At 38.4% G+C, this 15,627-nt stretch overlaps 2 protein-coding genes across 7 annotated transcripts in view; both read left to right on the top strand.

Moving 5' to 3' along the window:
- CASK (calcium/calmodulin dependent serine protein kinase) overlaps positions 1–15,627 on the top strand; it is a 524,745-nt gene that overhangs the window by 3,437 nt on the left and 505,681 nt on the right. The window lies entirely within an intron of this gene.
- Positions 2,197–4,815, top strand: LOC119522022 (ribosome biogenesis protein BRX1 homolog). The gene is made up of 2 exons (XM_037820744.1): positions 2,197–2,684; positions 4,057–4,815. Exons 1-2 carry the CDS (start codon positions 2,203–2,205, stop codon positions 4,634–4,636), a joined length of 1,062 nt encoding a protein of 353 aa, XP_037676672.1. The 5' UTR covers positions 2,197–2,202; the 3' UTR covers positions 4,637–4,815.

Here is a 15,627-nt window from a genome sequence, read left to right as displayed (position 1 = left end):
AATTACTGTAAAGGAATGGTATGCCCATGCAGGTTATTGGCTAATTTTATGTACTGATCGTTTATTCCATCTTTGCAAATGTATGGTTTTGTAGGTAAGTGTACAATCAGAAATATTACATGAAGGAAATTTTAAGATTCCTCCAGATCAAAACAGAAAAATGCCTACTTTGTGGGCACAGCAGTTTCTGTGAAAGAGAATAGCAAAATGCACACAGTTTTCACCTCTTGGAAGCTCAATATTTGCCCTGGTATTTAGTAACCTGTAACTACTGACTTTCCTGCTCTGGTAAGACGTACTAAAATTGGAATGATGTAGCATGACTCCTGCTCAAGGATGATGTGCAAGTTTGTGTATTTGCTTACACCTCGGGAGCACTTATATTTAATTACAGTTACTTATTTATGGGTCTCTCTACCTACCTAATATGGAGCTTCTTGAGGGCAGGGAACATTTTTTGTCCATCTTTCTCCATTACTTAACACAGTGCCTGCAGTGTAATAGCCACTCATTAGCTATGGAATGAATTGAGTAGTTTTTATAAAATCTCATTAAAAGGCAAAAAGCGTGTTTTTCAGCCTCAGAGCAATTACTGTCCCAAAAGGCTGTGTTAGTTTCAAGTAGTGGTTCTCCACCTGGCTGCATATTAAAATCACCGGGGGAGCTTTTAAAAAAGATCACTATCAGGGCCCTGTGTCAGATCAATGAAATCACAATCTCTGGGACTGGGTCCTGGTCATTGGTATATATATATATATTTTAAGCCAAGGTATTCTAATGTGCAACTGTGGTTGATGAGTTACTTGTCTAAAACTTGAGTTATATATGTAATATCTTGGAACTGGCTTTCCAGAGGCTTACAATTTTTAAAAAGTAAAATTTGGGAGGTATTGTTGCTGAAAAACAAAAACATGGATTTATCCTCTGTGTGCTTGGGTTTCTGAGCCTTATTGTGTAAGAATTTTGTTTCAGCCTGTGTTTGGCTTTAATTTCTGTGGGCCTCTAAGATTCACACTGATTTATGACAGTCATCTAATGCTAACATGTTGATTGTTTGATGTTTGGAACAACACAGAACAAGGATTGCTTCAATAATAGTAGATGGTCGGTGTCTACTGTAATGACTTAATATAATAGTAAGAACTTTATTGGTTTAGTGTGGATTGTGTTTGCACATGCACTCTATTAAAAAAGTATGGTTAAGTTGCTTATGTACTTTAAATTCCATGCTCTGATTCAAATGCCATTTGCCAGATAATTGAGTTTATCTGCAGTCTTTATGTAAATACTGTATTAATAATCTGTAAAACCTAAAATGTAGCATAGAGAAAAATTCAGCTTTACTAATTTGTGCTAAATATGATGGTTTTCACATGTATGGATTGGCCCAGTGATTTGGGTTTCTAGCACTGCAGGGGGAATGTTACATCATGTTGGAAAACCTTTCTTGGAAAATTTAACTAGACATTGTAGGGTAAACTAGTTTTTAATGCTAGGAAAAAATCAAGTTTGAGCCAGAAGGGTTCAAAAATTTTCCAGAAATGAGTAGAAGATGTTCCATGAAAGAAGTGCTTGATCACAGCGACAGGCATGTAACAAGGTAAAAGTAGTGCAATCACCAGCTAAATTGCTGGTATCCCAGAAAGTATCCAAGTCATGGGAGTTAAGCTGCACTTTCCATTGAGGAAAAACCTGTTAAACACAGGGATGTGGATTCCTACACATGGCAGGTCTTATTGGGAGTAAGTGAGCAATGTTGATTCCTGATTATGGGGGTTTGATTCTGGGACCATTTTGTGTGGGAGGGGTGGGGTGGGGTGATTGATCCTGACTATCAAGGGGAGATAGCACTGCAACTACACAATGGAAGTAAAGAAGAGTTTTCCTGGAATACAGGAGATCCCCTAGGGCGTCTCTTAGTACTACCATGCCCCGTGATTCAAGTCAATGGAAAACTGCAACAACCCAATCCAGGCAGGACTACCAATGGCCAAGAAACTTAAGGAATGAAGGTTTGGGTCACCCCACCAGGCAAAGAACCACGGCCAGCTGAAGTGCTTGCTGAGGGTAAAGGGAACATGGAATGGGTAGTGGAAGAAGGTCATGATAAATATGAACTACGGACTACATTACCATAGAGATCGAAAAAGGAGAGCGCGACAGAACCGGAAGGAAGACAAAGAGCAACGACTGTTAGGCAAGATGGCGGTGGCCAAGAGAAAACGGCGTGGAGGCCTGGTGATCCAGGCCAAGAAGCCAAAAAGAAATGAAAAAGATGCCGGGTCGCTGGCTAAGCTACGAGATGTGGCAGAGGAGGCGGAGGAAGAAGAGAGAGATCGTATCCCAGGCCCTGTTTGCAAGGGCAAGTGGAAAAATAAGGAACGGATTCTCATCTTTTCTTCCAGAGGAATAAATTTCAGAACAAGACATTTAATGCAAGACTTAAGAATGTTGATGCCTCATTCTAAAGCAGATACTAAAATGGATCGTAAAGATAAGTTGTTTGTTATTAATGAGGTCTGTGAAATGAAAAACTGCAATAAATGTATTTATTTTGAAGCCAAGAAAAAACAAGATCTTTATATGTGGCTTTCAAATTCACCTCATGGGCCATCTGCTAAATTCCTTGTTCAAAATATTCATACCTTAGCTGAACTAAAGCTGACTGGAAACTGTTTGAAAGGTTCTCGGCCTCTTTTTTTTTTTTTTTTTTTTTTTTTGACTTCTATAAGATTTGTTGAGTGGATAAATCAATGAAATCTTCTCCTTCAGGAGAAGGATCACAATGCAAAAAGGAGTTCCACCACAAGAGTACACATAGCTCCCAATCTAACAATGAACAAAAGCAGGAGAATCTACAAAATCATAAACTTTTTATGAGCCCATTAGGTAAATAGGGTCAAAAGGCAACAAGGTGAATGGAATTCTCGAGGGTCACCAGCCCCTCTAAAGAGAGACGGGACACACGAGCTGTTTCACCCCATCAGAGCATGGGAGGAAGACTGGGCTGGGGTTGGCAGGAGCCTCTGCAGTGCAGGTCTGTCCACAAGGTGGGCATCCAGAGTGAGAGAAGGGGTTTTGGCATCTACCTTCCAGGGTAGCTCTTTGCTCCTGCAGCCTCAGACCTCTTTCCTGGTCCTCTGCTGAAATAACATGGGCTTGGCCTTGGCCTTGAGGAAGGGAGGAATGTCCTAGAGGGATAACATGGAATAAATTCAGGCATTAGGACCAAGGAGGGGGCCACTGAGATAAAGGGATACTGGGAGTTATGAAAGAGTGTCTGACATGTTGCCTCAAATCATCCCACAATCTTTCAGAGACAAGTGTGGGGTCAAAAGCGTCAGTAACATGACCAATCCTAGCGCCCCAGGGGTCTCTATAATGGAGGACTAAGATCTGGAAGAAAAGAGACATTGCTCCTGTGGACAGTGCTGGACCTCATATTGTCTTTAATACATTCAATTAAGTATAGAAAAGTTCAAATAATTTGTTTGTTTGTTTTAAAAACAGCTAAGTACTATCACAAGAGTTCAGTGTCCAGGTTTGCATTTGTGTTTATAATGAACTGGCCTCAGATAGTACTGCCTTTTAAAAAAATTCATTACACATAGTTTTGTGCCTTTTCTCCACTGTTTGAACAAAGGATCCAATGCAGAAAAGTGGTGGGAAAACCGAGTCAAATCCCAGGACATATGGCAGAAAGGACACACGACCTTCAAAAGACCTATACCAGAGCAGTCAGTACAAATCCGTTGTCAGTGGCAAGGAACTGGTTTTTCAGTTTGATTTGTACTTTATGTGCCAATTTTTGGGGGGGGGGGGTCACAAAAGAGAGAAGAATAAGGAACTTGGACTTAGCACTGTGTTTGTACATGTTTAAATGCTATCACAAAAGTATTTTAAGTCAGCAGTAGGGACCGCCAATGCATTCTTTTACTTTCCTTCTAGGACTCTGGTTTGGATTCGGGGGTGGGGTGGTGGGGGTGGGGGGTGGAGGTGGGGGTTAGCGCTCTGTGGGTCTCTGTTAGAATCCCATGGTTTTTCACTGGAATCTTCATCTCGGCCTCTTTTGTCTTTTGACCCTGTTTTTGATGAATTACCACATTATGCTTTGTTAAAAGAACTCTTCATTCAGATTTTTTGTACACCACGGTATCATCCCAAAAGCCAACCATTTGTGGACCACGTGTTTACTTTCACCGTTTTGGATAATAGGATATGGTTTCGGAACTTTCAGATTATAGAAGAGGATGCTGCTCTTGTAGAAATAGGACCTCGTTTTGTCTTAAATCTCATAAAGATATTCCAGGGAAGTTTTGGAGGACCAACTTTATACGAAAATCCTCATTACCAGTCACCAAACATGCATCGGCGTATCGTGAGATCCATCACAGCTGCAAAATACAAAGAGAAACAGCAAGTGAAAGAAGTGCAGAAACTGAGAAAGAAAGAACCAAAGACTGTTCTTCCACATGATCCCACTGACGATGTTTTTGCTATACCAGCTGAGGAAAAACCCATAGAAATACAGTGGGTAAAACCAGAGCCAAAAGTCGATTTGAAAGCAAGAAAAAAAAGGATATACAAAAGGCAAAGAAAATTGAACCAGAAGATGAACAGGGGGATTGCAAAATGAATCAATGGATAACTAATTTGTTTTTCAGTTATTTTATATTTATTTTGTATTCCATGTGCAAATACTTTCATTTTCTAGAACTGTCTAATAGCTAATTGGTGTGGCATTTAAAAGAAAGGAAAAATAATTGCCAATGATTTCTTTTGACTTCAGTGGTGTCTATGTTTTTCTAAATAAAATAACGCCAGAACTCTTAAAAAAAAAAAAAAATATATGAACTACGGCCACGTGACCAGTTACAGAAACGAGGACTATGATGATATGAATATTTCCTCCTCGTTTTGTTATGATTATGTTTGTATTTGTCTGTGAAGAAAATATTTTTGCTTTCTTCTCTGTCTTATCCCCTTATCATATGGCATAAGCTGTAACGTTCATTTTGAAGATATGGTTTTAGGTGATGTGTACAACTGCCAAATTGACAAGGGGTGGACTGTGATGGTTGGGTTCATGTGTCAACTTGGCTAGGTGGCCTAGCTGTCTGGTCAAGCGGGCACTGGCCTGACGATTGCCGTGAGGCTATTTGTAACGGGCTGGTTTGTCGGATCATCAGTCAATTGACTGCAGCTGACTGATGACTCATCAAGGGGCGTGCTTCCACAGTGAGAGAATGCAATTGGCTGGATTTGGTCCGGGTGATCAGTTGGAGGCTTATAAGCCGGATGGTTAGAGAAACCTTCACTTCTTCTTCAGCTGCTCAGTGAAGATTTTCTTGGGGAGCTCGTCGAAGTTGCCGGTTCGTTTCCTGAGGAGTTCGTCAAAGTTGTCGGTTCGTTTCCTGAGGAGTTCGTCAAAGTTGTCGGTTCGTTTCCTGAGGAGTTCGTCAAAGTTGTCGGTTCGTTTCCCGAGGAGTTCGTCGGACGTCTTCCTTGGAGTTGACAGCTTGTTGACGGCTCTGCAGAATTTGGACTCGTGCGCTCCCGCAGTTGCGTGAGTCACTTTTACAATTTGATAATAAGAGACATCTCTCATTGATTCTGTTTCCAAGGAGAACCCTAACTAATACAGGCGGTGAGCTACTAGGTTGCTTTTCTGCATGTGCATGACCTTCTCAGAGTCTCCTCGTGTCTGCTTTTAGAGACTGCTGTAAGACTTGGGGCTTCTGAAGTGCTGTTTGCACATTGTCTTCATAAATACTTCCTGTGGACTCCCATAACTTCCATGACCATGACATGATTCTATATCCTTGACAAATGCTGCTCACCCCACCTCCATTTTTTCCTCTTATACCTGCAACAGTTTCAGCTGATGAACTATATCTCTAATGTCCTTGGATATTGTGTTCTTGGATATTTCTTTTAAATTGAAATTTCTTCCATCTGCAGTTTTTGCTCTACTCACTAAATTAAAGAAACAGGTGTACCTTGCTTTTTGAGATTGTTCTTGAATTATTGCATTCGGTAAATACTTTCAAATTTTGTGTGGTAGGAGCACTATATTAAAAGTAAAAAAAAAAAGCCACTTCTTAAATAGCTTAATACCTGCTTTGTAAGGGGAATTAACATTTATGTCATCTAATGTTAGGCATTTTACATGTATAATCTAATTTAATTGTACCCATTTTACAGAGAACACAGATTCATTGGAGGGGGGTGGTAAGTAACTTTCCCAAGATCATGTGGAATTCTAACTGCTTTTGAAGTTCATTCATTTCATGCTGCGTTCTGCTGCTGATTCAAATTGCAAAAATACTGCATTGGGTTTCCTTCAGATTAGGCACATAGCTTCATTTTCAGAGTTTATGTAGTGCAAATTTTAATTGCTGGACTCTCTAGGTAAATGTCTTACCCCTTCAGTAGAAGTCCCATACTCCTATTCCTTTTTTCATTTATTTCACTTTTCTTTTTGTCTTTCTCTTTAACGAAATATCACTGTTACTAAACTGATAAGTCTGTGTATTCTTGAGCAATGGAAATATAGAAGCTGGATATCCATCCAAAATATAATTTGTTTTCAATTGTTGTCTACCCCATCTACCCTCCAAGTTTTTCCTTCCAGTTTCCTTGCCTCAACTGACAGAATAGTTGATTAATTACCCTTAACTTGCCAAACCAGAAGTGGTGATGTTTCAGAGAGTGTTGGGAGGTTGGGGGGAATGGTTTCCACAGGATGGTTGTTCCTATATCCTGTGGTAAAAATATTGAAATTGTTCTCTCTGACTCCGAAAACCATGTCTGGACGTTTCAGCTGTCTTCCAGCACTGCACACCTAAATCATCAAGCGGCTGAGTTACTGCTACAGAGCAGGTACTTGACTCCAGCTAAAGAGCTGATGGGATGTGCTGCGCTCAAGTTTTTTTTCTTTTCATTGCAACTGACAATGCAGATTCTAGAACCACCAAACCTGGCTCTGGATTTATGCTAGAAGGTTCAAGGTGCTGTCGGACCTGCTGTCCTTTCTTTCGCTTCTGGGTCCACCCAGGTGTCTTGGTATCCCTCCAGCTGAGCAAAATGTAATTTCCCTAATTGCTCACTGTATTAATGGATATAGAGCAAAAGTCAGTTTAAAAGAGTCTCTCTTTTACTTTTCTACACATGGAGGATTTCGTTTCTGAAGGCCGTTTGACTAAAACTGTATTTCCAATTTTGTTATTTGATAATTTTCTATTGTCTTCTCTTTATTAATTAGCAAGTTTTAATAAATTATAAAAGTAGTGATGTTCATGGTAAATTAAAAAATATAGGCAACACTAAGGTAAATAGTGAGCCTCTCCCCATCCTTCACAATGCATAGCCCCATTCTCCAGAGGCAACCATTGTTCAGTTTTTTGTACATCTTTCTGGAAGTTTTTTGTTTAAAAAACAAAAGGGGATCATGTTTGCACTCTATAATGAAACCTGCAGCTTTCAATAAAACATAGTATATCTTATCTTTCCATATTGGTTTATTTATGTATTATGTATCTATCTCTATCTCCTTTTTAATTGCTGTGCCATAATCCATTGTATGGATTGGTACTTTGGTTTTGGATTGAGTGCAAGCCATTTCTAAATGGATATGTGCTGGAAATATGGGACTGGAGTTTGGGTAAGAGATCTGGAATGACTGAAGACTTGGGCAGCACCAGTGTGGAAGTGAAGCTATGAGTGAATGAGTTCTTGGGGGTTGACTGAGCTGGGAGATTGTGGTTTGGATTTAGAAGAATCAGGAGAGCTAGATGTCACAGAAGTTGCAAAGTGGGGAGGATCAGTAATGTAAAATGTCAAAGACACTCAGGTTGAGAACCAAGAAAGGGCTTGGCTGTAACAAAGAGGCAATTAAAAAAGCACGAATATAGTGTTTAATATTCAGTTCACGGTGTGACTAAAAAGCAAGATTTTGGCTTCAGTTCTGTGGATGTTGGTAATATTGTACTATTTCTGTGTCAATCTCAAAAGCAACATATTTAGGGTAGAAAAAAGAAGGAGTGGAATTCTTTTTCACCATAATTGTGTTTTTGCAGATTCTGATGGTGGCTTTTGGATGAAATTATTCGGTTTTCCTAAGATTAGGTCCTTTTCATTCCTGAGCTTGGTGCATGACTGCCAATTAAATGGAAGCCTTTCATGAAGTAATGAAGTAAATTTTAGATCTTTAAATTTTCTTTAATTCTTGGTATTTTTCAACCCATTGTTATTTTCTTAAATCCTTTCCCTATAGGGAACTTAATTCTTGCCTCAAGGTTTTTTGTTCATGTTGGATAAGTATAGTACTCATACTCTTCCTACCCCCCCCCCAGCTCAATTTGTTCATTGTTTTTCTTTTGAAGTTGTCCAAATCCATTCATAATAAGACATGATTACTTCATTGCACTTAAGCCATTTTTTTCATCGGAAGTGCACACTATTTCATTTTAGCTTCTTTCATTCTATTCTGAGCTATTGTTTCACATTTGTGTGTTTTTTTAATCCTTTGATTTCTTTTTATATCCTTTTTTCTTTATAACCATTGTTTTGAATATTTGGATCATTTGCAGGTAGACATAATTGTTCTGTCTTTCGCCAGTGTTCTCTCTCTCTGTGTTTCTGTCTGTGTGTGTCTGTCTGTCTGTCTGTCTGTCTGTCTCTCTCTCTCTCTCTCTCTCTCTCTCTGGTGTAGTTTAATAATATCCCATGTTGAGTCTGTATTTCAGGCTTTTAACCCTGAGTTTGGAGTATTTTGATGTATTTAAAATCTAGGATGGAAGTATTACCATTTAACCATATGCAGATTTTAATATTTCGGTAAAACACTCTTGATGTTAATTCAATACAAGGGTCTCTAGCCTTACTATGGTGTACAGATTACCATTAGACTACTGCTATTTTGTAGACTCTGTTTTGTGTTTTTAGGAAACATCATAGATTTCCAGCTTTGTACTTTTCCCCAAACATATGGATTGCCATTGCTTTGTGGCTTGTAAGGCAGCCCCCTAAATTCTGATCTTTGGGCACAGTGTGGCCATTTTCTTCTTATTTATAGAAAAAGTGATACCTGCTTCACTAGCCATTTGCATGGACTAGTGATTATAAAGTGCAGCATCAGTATTTTTTATTTCTAGAATGTCTTTGAGATGCTCAGATTCCTTTTGGCAGCTATGTAGATAAGTTTCAACAATTTCCAAATGTGCACTTTCCCAGTGGTAAACACAGGCTCTGTTACATAAATGGTATGGTGACATAAATATTGTTTTTCTTTCATGTGTGTAAAATTGTTAGTGGTACTAACATTTATTCATTCATTCACTTATCCATTCATTTCTTGCTGTGGGGCCCTGGACAAGTCAGGTAACTTTTCTGAGCCTCAGGTCCTTTATCTATAAAATGGGAGTGATAATACTTACCTTGCAGGGTTGTTGGGAGGATTGCATAATATGATCTAGGTAAAATGTCTAAAGGTTGTTTAAGAAATAAGATTATCTGGTACATGATAGACAATAAATGATAGTATCGGTTGTCGTCGTTATTTAAGGAGCTCCCTGTCAATGGGAGAAGATGACAAATAAGTTAAAATCTAATCTAGATAGACCTAAGTCTTGTTAAGGCAAGGGTCACATCTGACCTGTTCACCTTTGTATCTTCTGCTTAACTTGTATCTGACACACAGCAAGTACTCAGTTATTAGTTGTGAATTGAGTGAGTGTTAAGTGAGAAATCCAAAGATTGTGCGACTACCTAGTTGGGGAAATCTTTACAGAGGAGGGTGAAGCTTGAATGATTTGTGGTCTTCTCTTTGGGTAACTCATTTAATCTTTTTAGGTCTGTTTCCTCGTTCATAAAAAGGAGTAGAAGAAAACAAGTAGGGGAAATCAAAGAAATGTTAAGGATGTTTAAAAAACGTTTATCTTATTATCTTTTTAATGACACAGGGAACACATATTTAAGAAACTCAAAACAGGGATAAAGCTGAAGTTTTCAGGGGCAATCTTAAGACATTTGTTGTTTTTCTAATATTCTGTGACTTGAGTGCTCACTATATGCTGGGCATGGTGTTAAAGTCTTAATATTTATCTGATTTAACCTTGGTGGCAACCTTTCCCTTTGGTGCAATCATTTCCCTCCCCATTTTACAAATGAGGAAACTGAGGAAGAGGGAGATGAGTAACTTGGCTTAGGCACAGTGGCAATAATAAGAGACAGCATGATGATTCACACTTGAGTATGACCCCATCTAAGCCCCTGCTCTTCAGTACTGTGTATTATTACCTGTCATTTAGTGTTCGCAGAGACTGGTTGTTTTTAAGAGGTATTCCTAAATGTAAGACTCTTAATATTCTGATTTTGGCTGTTTTAGCAGATTAATCGAATGACTGTTTTTTTTTTTTTGAGATATAATTCATATACTATACAACTCACCCATTTATACTAATGGCTATACTGTCTACCTTGTGGGATTCTTATGAATGTAAAATTATATAATTCTTAAACTTCCTTATATATTATTATCTAGATTTTTTGGAATGAGTACTTCTAGTTAGAAATGGGCTTTGTTGAATTTTCTTTGATTTTGCAAGTATCATTTACCTTCCTTTAAAACTGATTTTATTTTCTTATTTGATTTATAGAGCTTAATACTTCTCAATTCCTTATAGCACTTAGATCATAGATGAAAATATTGAATAAAGAGATTTGAGGAAGAATTATGTTTATTTTACTGATGGAGCAGTGCTAAATTTACACTGACATCAAAACAAAGAAAAAACCCCAGATATTTATGTGTGTGTTTTCCCCTGCTTCTCTTAAAATTATTTAATTTTGTTTGAGTTTTTGATAGCTTGAAACTTAATACAAGTGATAAATTTTTGTGGCCAGATGTGAACTTTGGCAGCTACTTGTAGTTTGAAAGTCCTCTTCAGTCAATGAGGTCTAGATCAGTGGTTCTTAAAGTGTGGACCAGCAGCAGCAGTACCTGGGAATTTTTGTGTTTGTGAGCAAATAGATACCAAATATTGTGGGCAGCCTTTTGATATTTACCAGGATTTGTTTTCATTGATCTTCCCACAACCGAGGATGGACGTTTCTATCCTTAGCTGGAATGTCATAGCACAGTCCTAATTTTTCTTTGCATTGGCTCTCAGCTTTTAAGATGATTTGTGGTCAGCTTTATATAAAATACAAGAACTTAATTTTAACATTTGTCTTATTGATGCACTGAAGGAAGTATAAAAGCTTTTGAAAGGAAGTCCTTTTTGCAATTTCCATTGGCTCTAGTAGCAAGATCAGACAAAAGTGTCATTTTTGCAGTTGTGATTCCATGGTTGTATTGTTTTTATATGCCTGATGTTTTAAGTTAGGAAACCTGACTTGGCCATTGTGCTGATTTGAAGCTGTTATGTACCTCAGAAAAGGCCATGTTTTTTTTGGTCCATTCCTGTGGGTGCAGACCTATTGTGGGTGGGACCTTTTCGTTAGGTTATTTTAATTGAGATGTGACCCAGCCCATTCAAGGTAAGTCTTAATCCTTTTACTGGAGTCCTTTATGAGAGGATAAAGGACAGAAGAAGCTGAGAGAGCAGAGAGAGAAAAGCCCTGGAGAAGCTAACAGAGGACCCATAGAAGCTCAGAGAAGAGGCCACTGGAACCAGAAGCTGAAAGCAATGAAACCTGGGAGCGAAGGACCAGCAGATGCCAGCCATGTGCCTTGCTATCTGTCAGAGGAACTCCAGATGCCAGCAACCTGTCTTCAGAGAAGGTATCATCCTGTTGATGCCTTAATTAGGACATTTTCATGGCCTCAGAACTGTAAATTTTTAAGCTAATAAATTCCCATTGTAAAAGCCAACCCATATGTGGTATGTTGCCTTCTGGCAGCTTTAGCAAACCAAGCCATACGATACTGAACTATATTACCTGTGAGTTTGGTCCATAAATTGTTTCATGGTAAATACTTTGGTAGGAGATGCTAAGTAAGACAGGAAATATTGAGTGACATTGAGACTGGAAGTGTTTGATTTAGACTTTCCATTTAGGCTTTCCCAATCAAGTTAATTCATACTGTTTGCCCTGTTTATTCATCCCAGAGGTGAGGTACGACGAGAGAGGATCAAACAAAGACCGGCCCTCAGAGTGTGGTTACTTAGGTCTGTTGCCCAAAGCAACCCATCTGTAGGAGAATTTGAGCTTCACTGTATTCTGCAATATAGTGTAGAAATGCAGTGCTTTTAAAATTAAATTATTATTTATAGAGGTGAATAAAATGTGAATTCTTTAAAAGAGAGCAGTGTTCTGTAGCCTTATTGTCCCAGTCAGCACAATAGCCACCCACACAAATCATCTGAACAACCACATCATTTCTGTTTTGTCTACCTGAAATAGGGGTCAGGGGTGGGTGGTGATGAAGACTTGAGAAATCATGCTGCACTTTAGGCAAGAGAAATGCTCTGGTGACTCTTGCAGTGTTGTCTTCTCCTCATGTGCGTGGGAGTCGGACAGTCCCATGGAGCTGGAGGTAAGCTTTAGTAATTCCCCTTGTTCCTTGGCAACTGTCAGTGCTTGGGCTCCAGAGAAGCAACTATTGTAGAGGTAGAGCCATTTTAAAGACTATAATGTTCAGACACAGAATTTCTATGTAGTATAGTGTCATTTAAGGGTACTTATTCTGCAGAAATAGGGCTCATTATGAAATAGACACTATAGCAAGGCCTCCATATGATGTACATTTATTGGAGCTTATGTACTTGAATATATATTTTAAGTTTCATTAGGCCAGGATTCATGGCTATCCTAGTCATTGCCGTTTCTCTACCGCCTAGATAGTGTCTGGCACATAGTAGATGTGCATTATATAGTTATTGAACCAATTTACAGAAGGGGAGGAAGTGGCTGAACACATTGAAAAAGATAAAATTCTGGCCCATAATGCACAGTCAGGAATTCATGTTTTCATTTAGTACTAATATTTTCCTGCTTTAAAACCATCTAATTCTCTCATAGTGTTGCTTTGAGATAGGTTAGTAGGCATAGAATTGTACAGTATATGCTGAACTGACTGGTGGAATCCCGAATAATAGTGTCCCTATAGTTGAGATCTAAAAAATCATTGTTGTAACTGAATTAGATGAAGAGAAAATTTCGAAGGTTGAGATCGAATGGAGAATTTTATAGTCAGTAAAATTACTAATACTTGTTTATCTAATCTAAGACTATTTCCTCATTTATAAAATGGAGACAGTAGAATCTATGTTTATGGACAAGTATATTGCAAGTTGAATAAATGAACCTATGGGACCTTTATAATTATTATTTGGGGACATCATTTATGTTTTGGGGGCAGTCACATTCTGCGTGTGATGCTGAATTATCTGATTCTCTAAGAATTATAATAAAAATTTTTATGTTACTATTAAACACAATGCACCTCTTTTTGAGGGAAGTATGAAACAGTTTCTTGTCTCTGTATTAAGAGTCAATAGATAATGAGTGGCTTTATAGGTTGGTGAAAGGGATTCATGAGTATTAGGTCAAGAAATTCAGATATAGTTGACTTTTGATTCTGGTTTAATAAAGAGACAGGTGTAGATAATCCAAAATGTGATAAAGAGTTTATTTAACAACTAAAATAATAGCTAACGTTTATGGAACATTTACATTACATGAATTATCTCATTTAATTCTCATTTTACAAATGAATTAATTGAGGCTTAGTTACTGAGTTTAAGAGATTTGCATAACTAGTGAGGGCAGAGCCAAGTTTCTAATCTAGGTTGTATTACTCTAAAGGCCAATTACAACTTCTATACTATATTGCTTTCCTGGTTTTATGGTATTTGGTTTTCTTGCCATTCATACTTCATTTCCACTTTCTTGCTAGTCCAATAATAGAGCTATTTACAATAACCTAAATGTACAGTGCTTTTTGTGCCTTAATGATGCTATTTTGTTAGCTAACCCTCCTTCCTCCTTCCGTCCTCTCCCCATGCTAGTGTGTACACGTGCACACACATACAGGTCCCACTTACCTGAAAGCACAGCTCAAGTATCTCTTTTTTGTGAAGCTATCCTGTACCCTTCCAGGCTTAGCAGCTTTCTTTTCTGTGTTTCCATTTCCATAGTTAATTTCTAAGTATTCCCAAGGTTGAAAGATATTTACCCACTAAGGAAACAGTTATGTCATGTCAGGCAGCTTTGGGGGCTGCTGTCTCACCTGGTTGAGGTTGCATAATGTCCTAAGATACAAGGTAGGCTGCTGACTGTATTCTTATTTGTGACACTAGGACGCATTGAGCCCTATTTATAGCTGCTGTGTTGGTGACTCTAACAAGGAAACGGTCTTCTAGTCCACCCTTTGGATTAAGTTTATACTTACCTCCTCCTTTCCACTCATAGACATCTATCTGCAATCCCCACCCACATTACTATAATATTCGACTGAACTTGGCATTTCTTTGCTGCTTATTTTTCTGCTTAGGCTCTTTGAACTTAATGAAATACTGCCATGTTTTCACATTTTTTTCAGTCCACAAAACTCTTAATGATAAAAGATACCTAACTGAATTCTGGAGTTCTTTCATGGCTTTGTCTAATTCTGATTCTGACTTTATGCTAACATCAGTTTACTCTCTGGTTTTGGTGGAGCATATCCTCCAGTAGCTTCTGGAGAAAGGTTGAACGAGACCACATGTAGTAGGTTGAATAATGCCCCCCCCCACTCCAAGATGTCCTCGTTCTAATCCCTAGGACCTGTTACTATGTTACCATACATAATAAAAAGGACTTTGTAGATGTGATTAAATTAAGTATCTTGCAATGGGGAGATTATCCTGAATTATCTAGTGGGCCCAATTTAATCACAAGGGTCCTTCTAAGAGGGAGGCAGGAGGATCAAAGTCAGTAAAAGATGTGACAATGGAACTAGAGGTTGGAGTGATGCATTTTGAAGATGGGGGAGGGGGCCATGAGCCAAGGAATGCAGGTGACCTGTAGGAACTGGAAAGGGTAAGGAAACACATTCTCCCCTGAAGCCTCCTGAAGGAATGTAGCCCTGCCAACATTTTTTTTTTTTAAATCTTCATTTTATTGAGATATATTCACATACCATGCAGTCATACAAAACAAATAGTACATTCGATTGTTCACAGTACCATTACATAGTTGTACATTCATCACCTAAATCAATCCCTGACACCTTCAGTAGCACACACACAAAAATAACAAGAATAATAATTAAAGTGAAAAAGAGCAATTAAAGTAAAAAAGAACACTGGGTACCTTTGTCTGTTTGTTTGTTTGTTTCCTTCCCCTATTTTTCTACTCATCCATCCATAAACTGGACAAAGGGGTGTGTGATCCATATGGGAACCAATCACATTTTTATACAGTCGTCTTCAAGATTCAAGGGTTCTGGGTTGTAGTTTGATAGTTTCAGGTATTTACTGCTAGCTACTCCAATTCATTAGAACGTAAAAAGGGTTGTCTAAATTGTGCGTAAGAGTGCCCACCAGAGTGACCTCTCGGCTCCTTTTGGAATCTCTCTGCCACTGAAGCTTATTTCATTTCCTTTCACATCCCCCTTTTGGTCAAGAAGATGTTCTCCAT

The sequence above is a fragment of the Choloepus didactylus genome, chromosome X, assembly GCF_015220235.1.
Source record: "Choloepus didactylus isolate mChoDid1 chromosome X, mChoDid1.pri, whole genome shotgun sequence".
Classification (NCBI taxonomy): Eukaryota; Metazoa; Chordata; class Mammalia; order Pilosa; family Megalonychidae; genus Choloepus; species Choloepus didactylus.
This window is presented reverse-complemented; position numbering and strand designations above follow the sequence as displayed.

Coding starts and splice junctions, on each gene's coding strand:
- LOC119522022 (XM_037820744.1), top strand. CDS start 2,203: ATGGCGGTGGCCAAGAGAAAACGGCGTGGAGGCCTGGTGATCCAGGCC. Junction 2,685..4,056: donor ACTGGAAACTGTTTGAAAGG/TTCTCGGCCTCT, acceptor ACTGGAATCTTC/ATCTCGGCCTCTTTTGTCTT.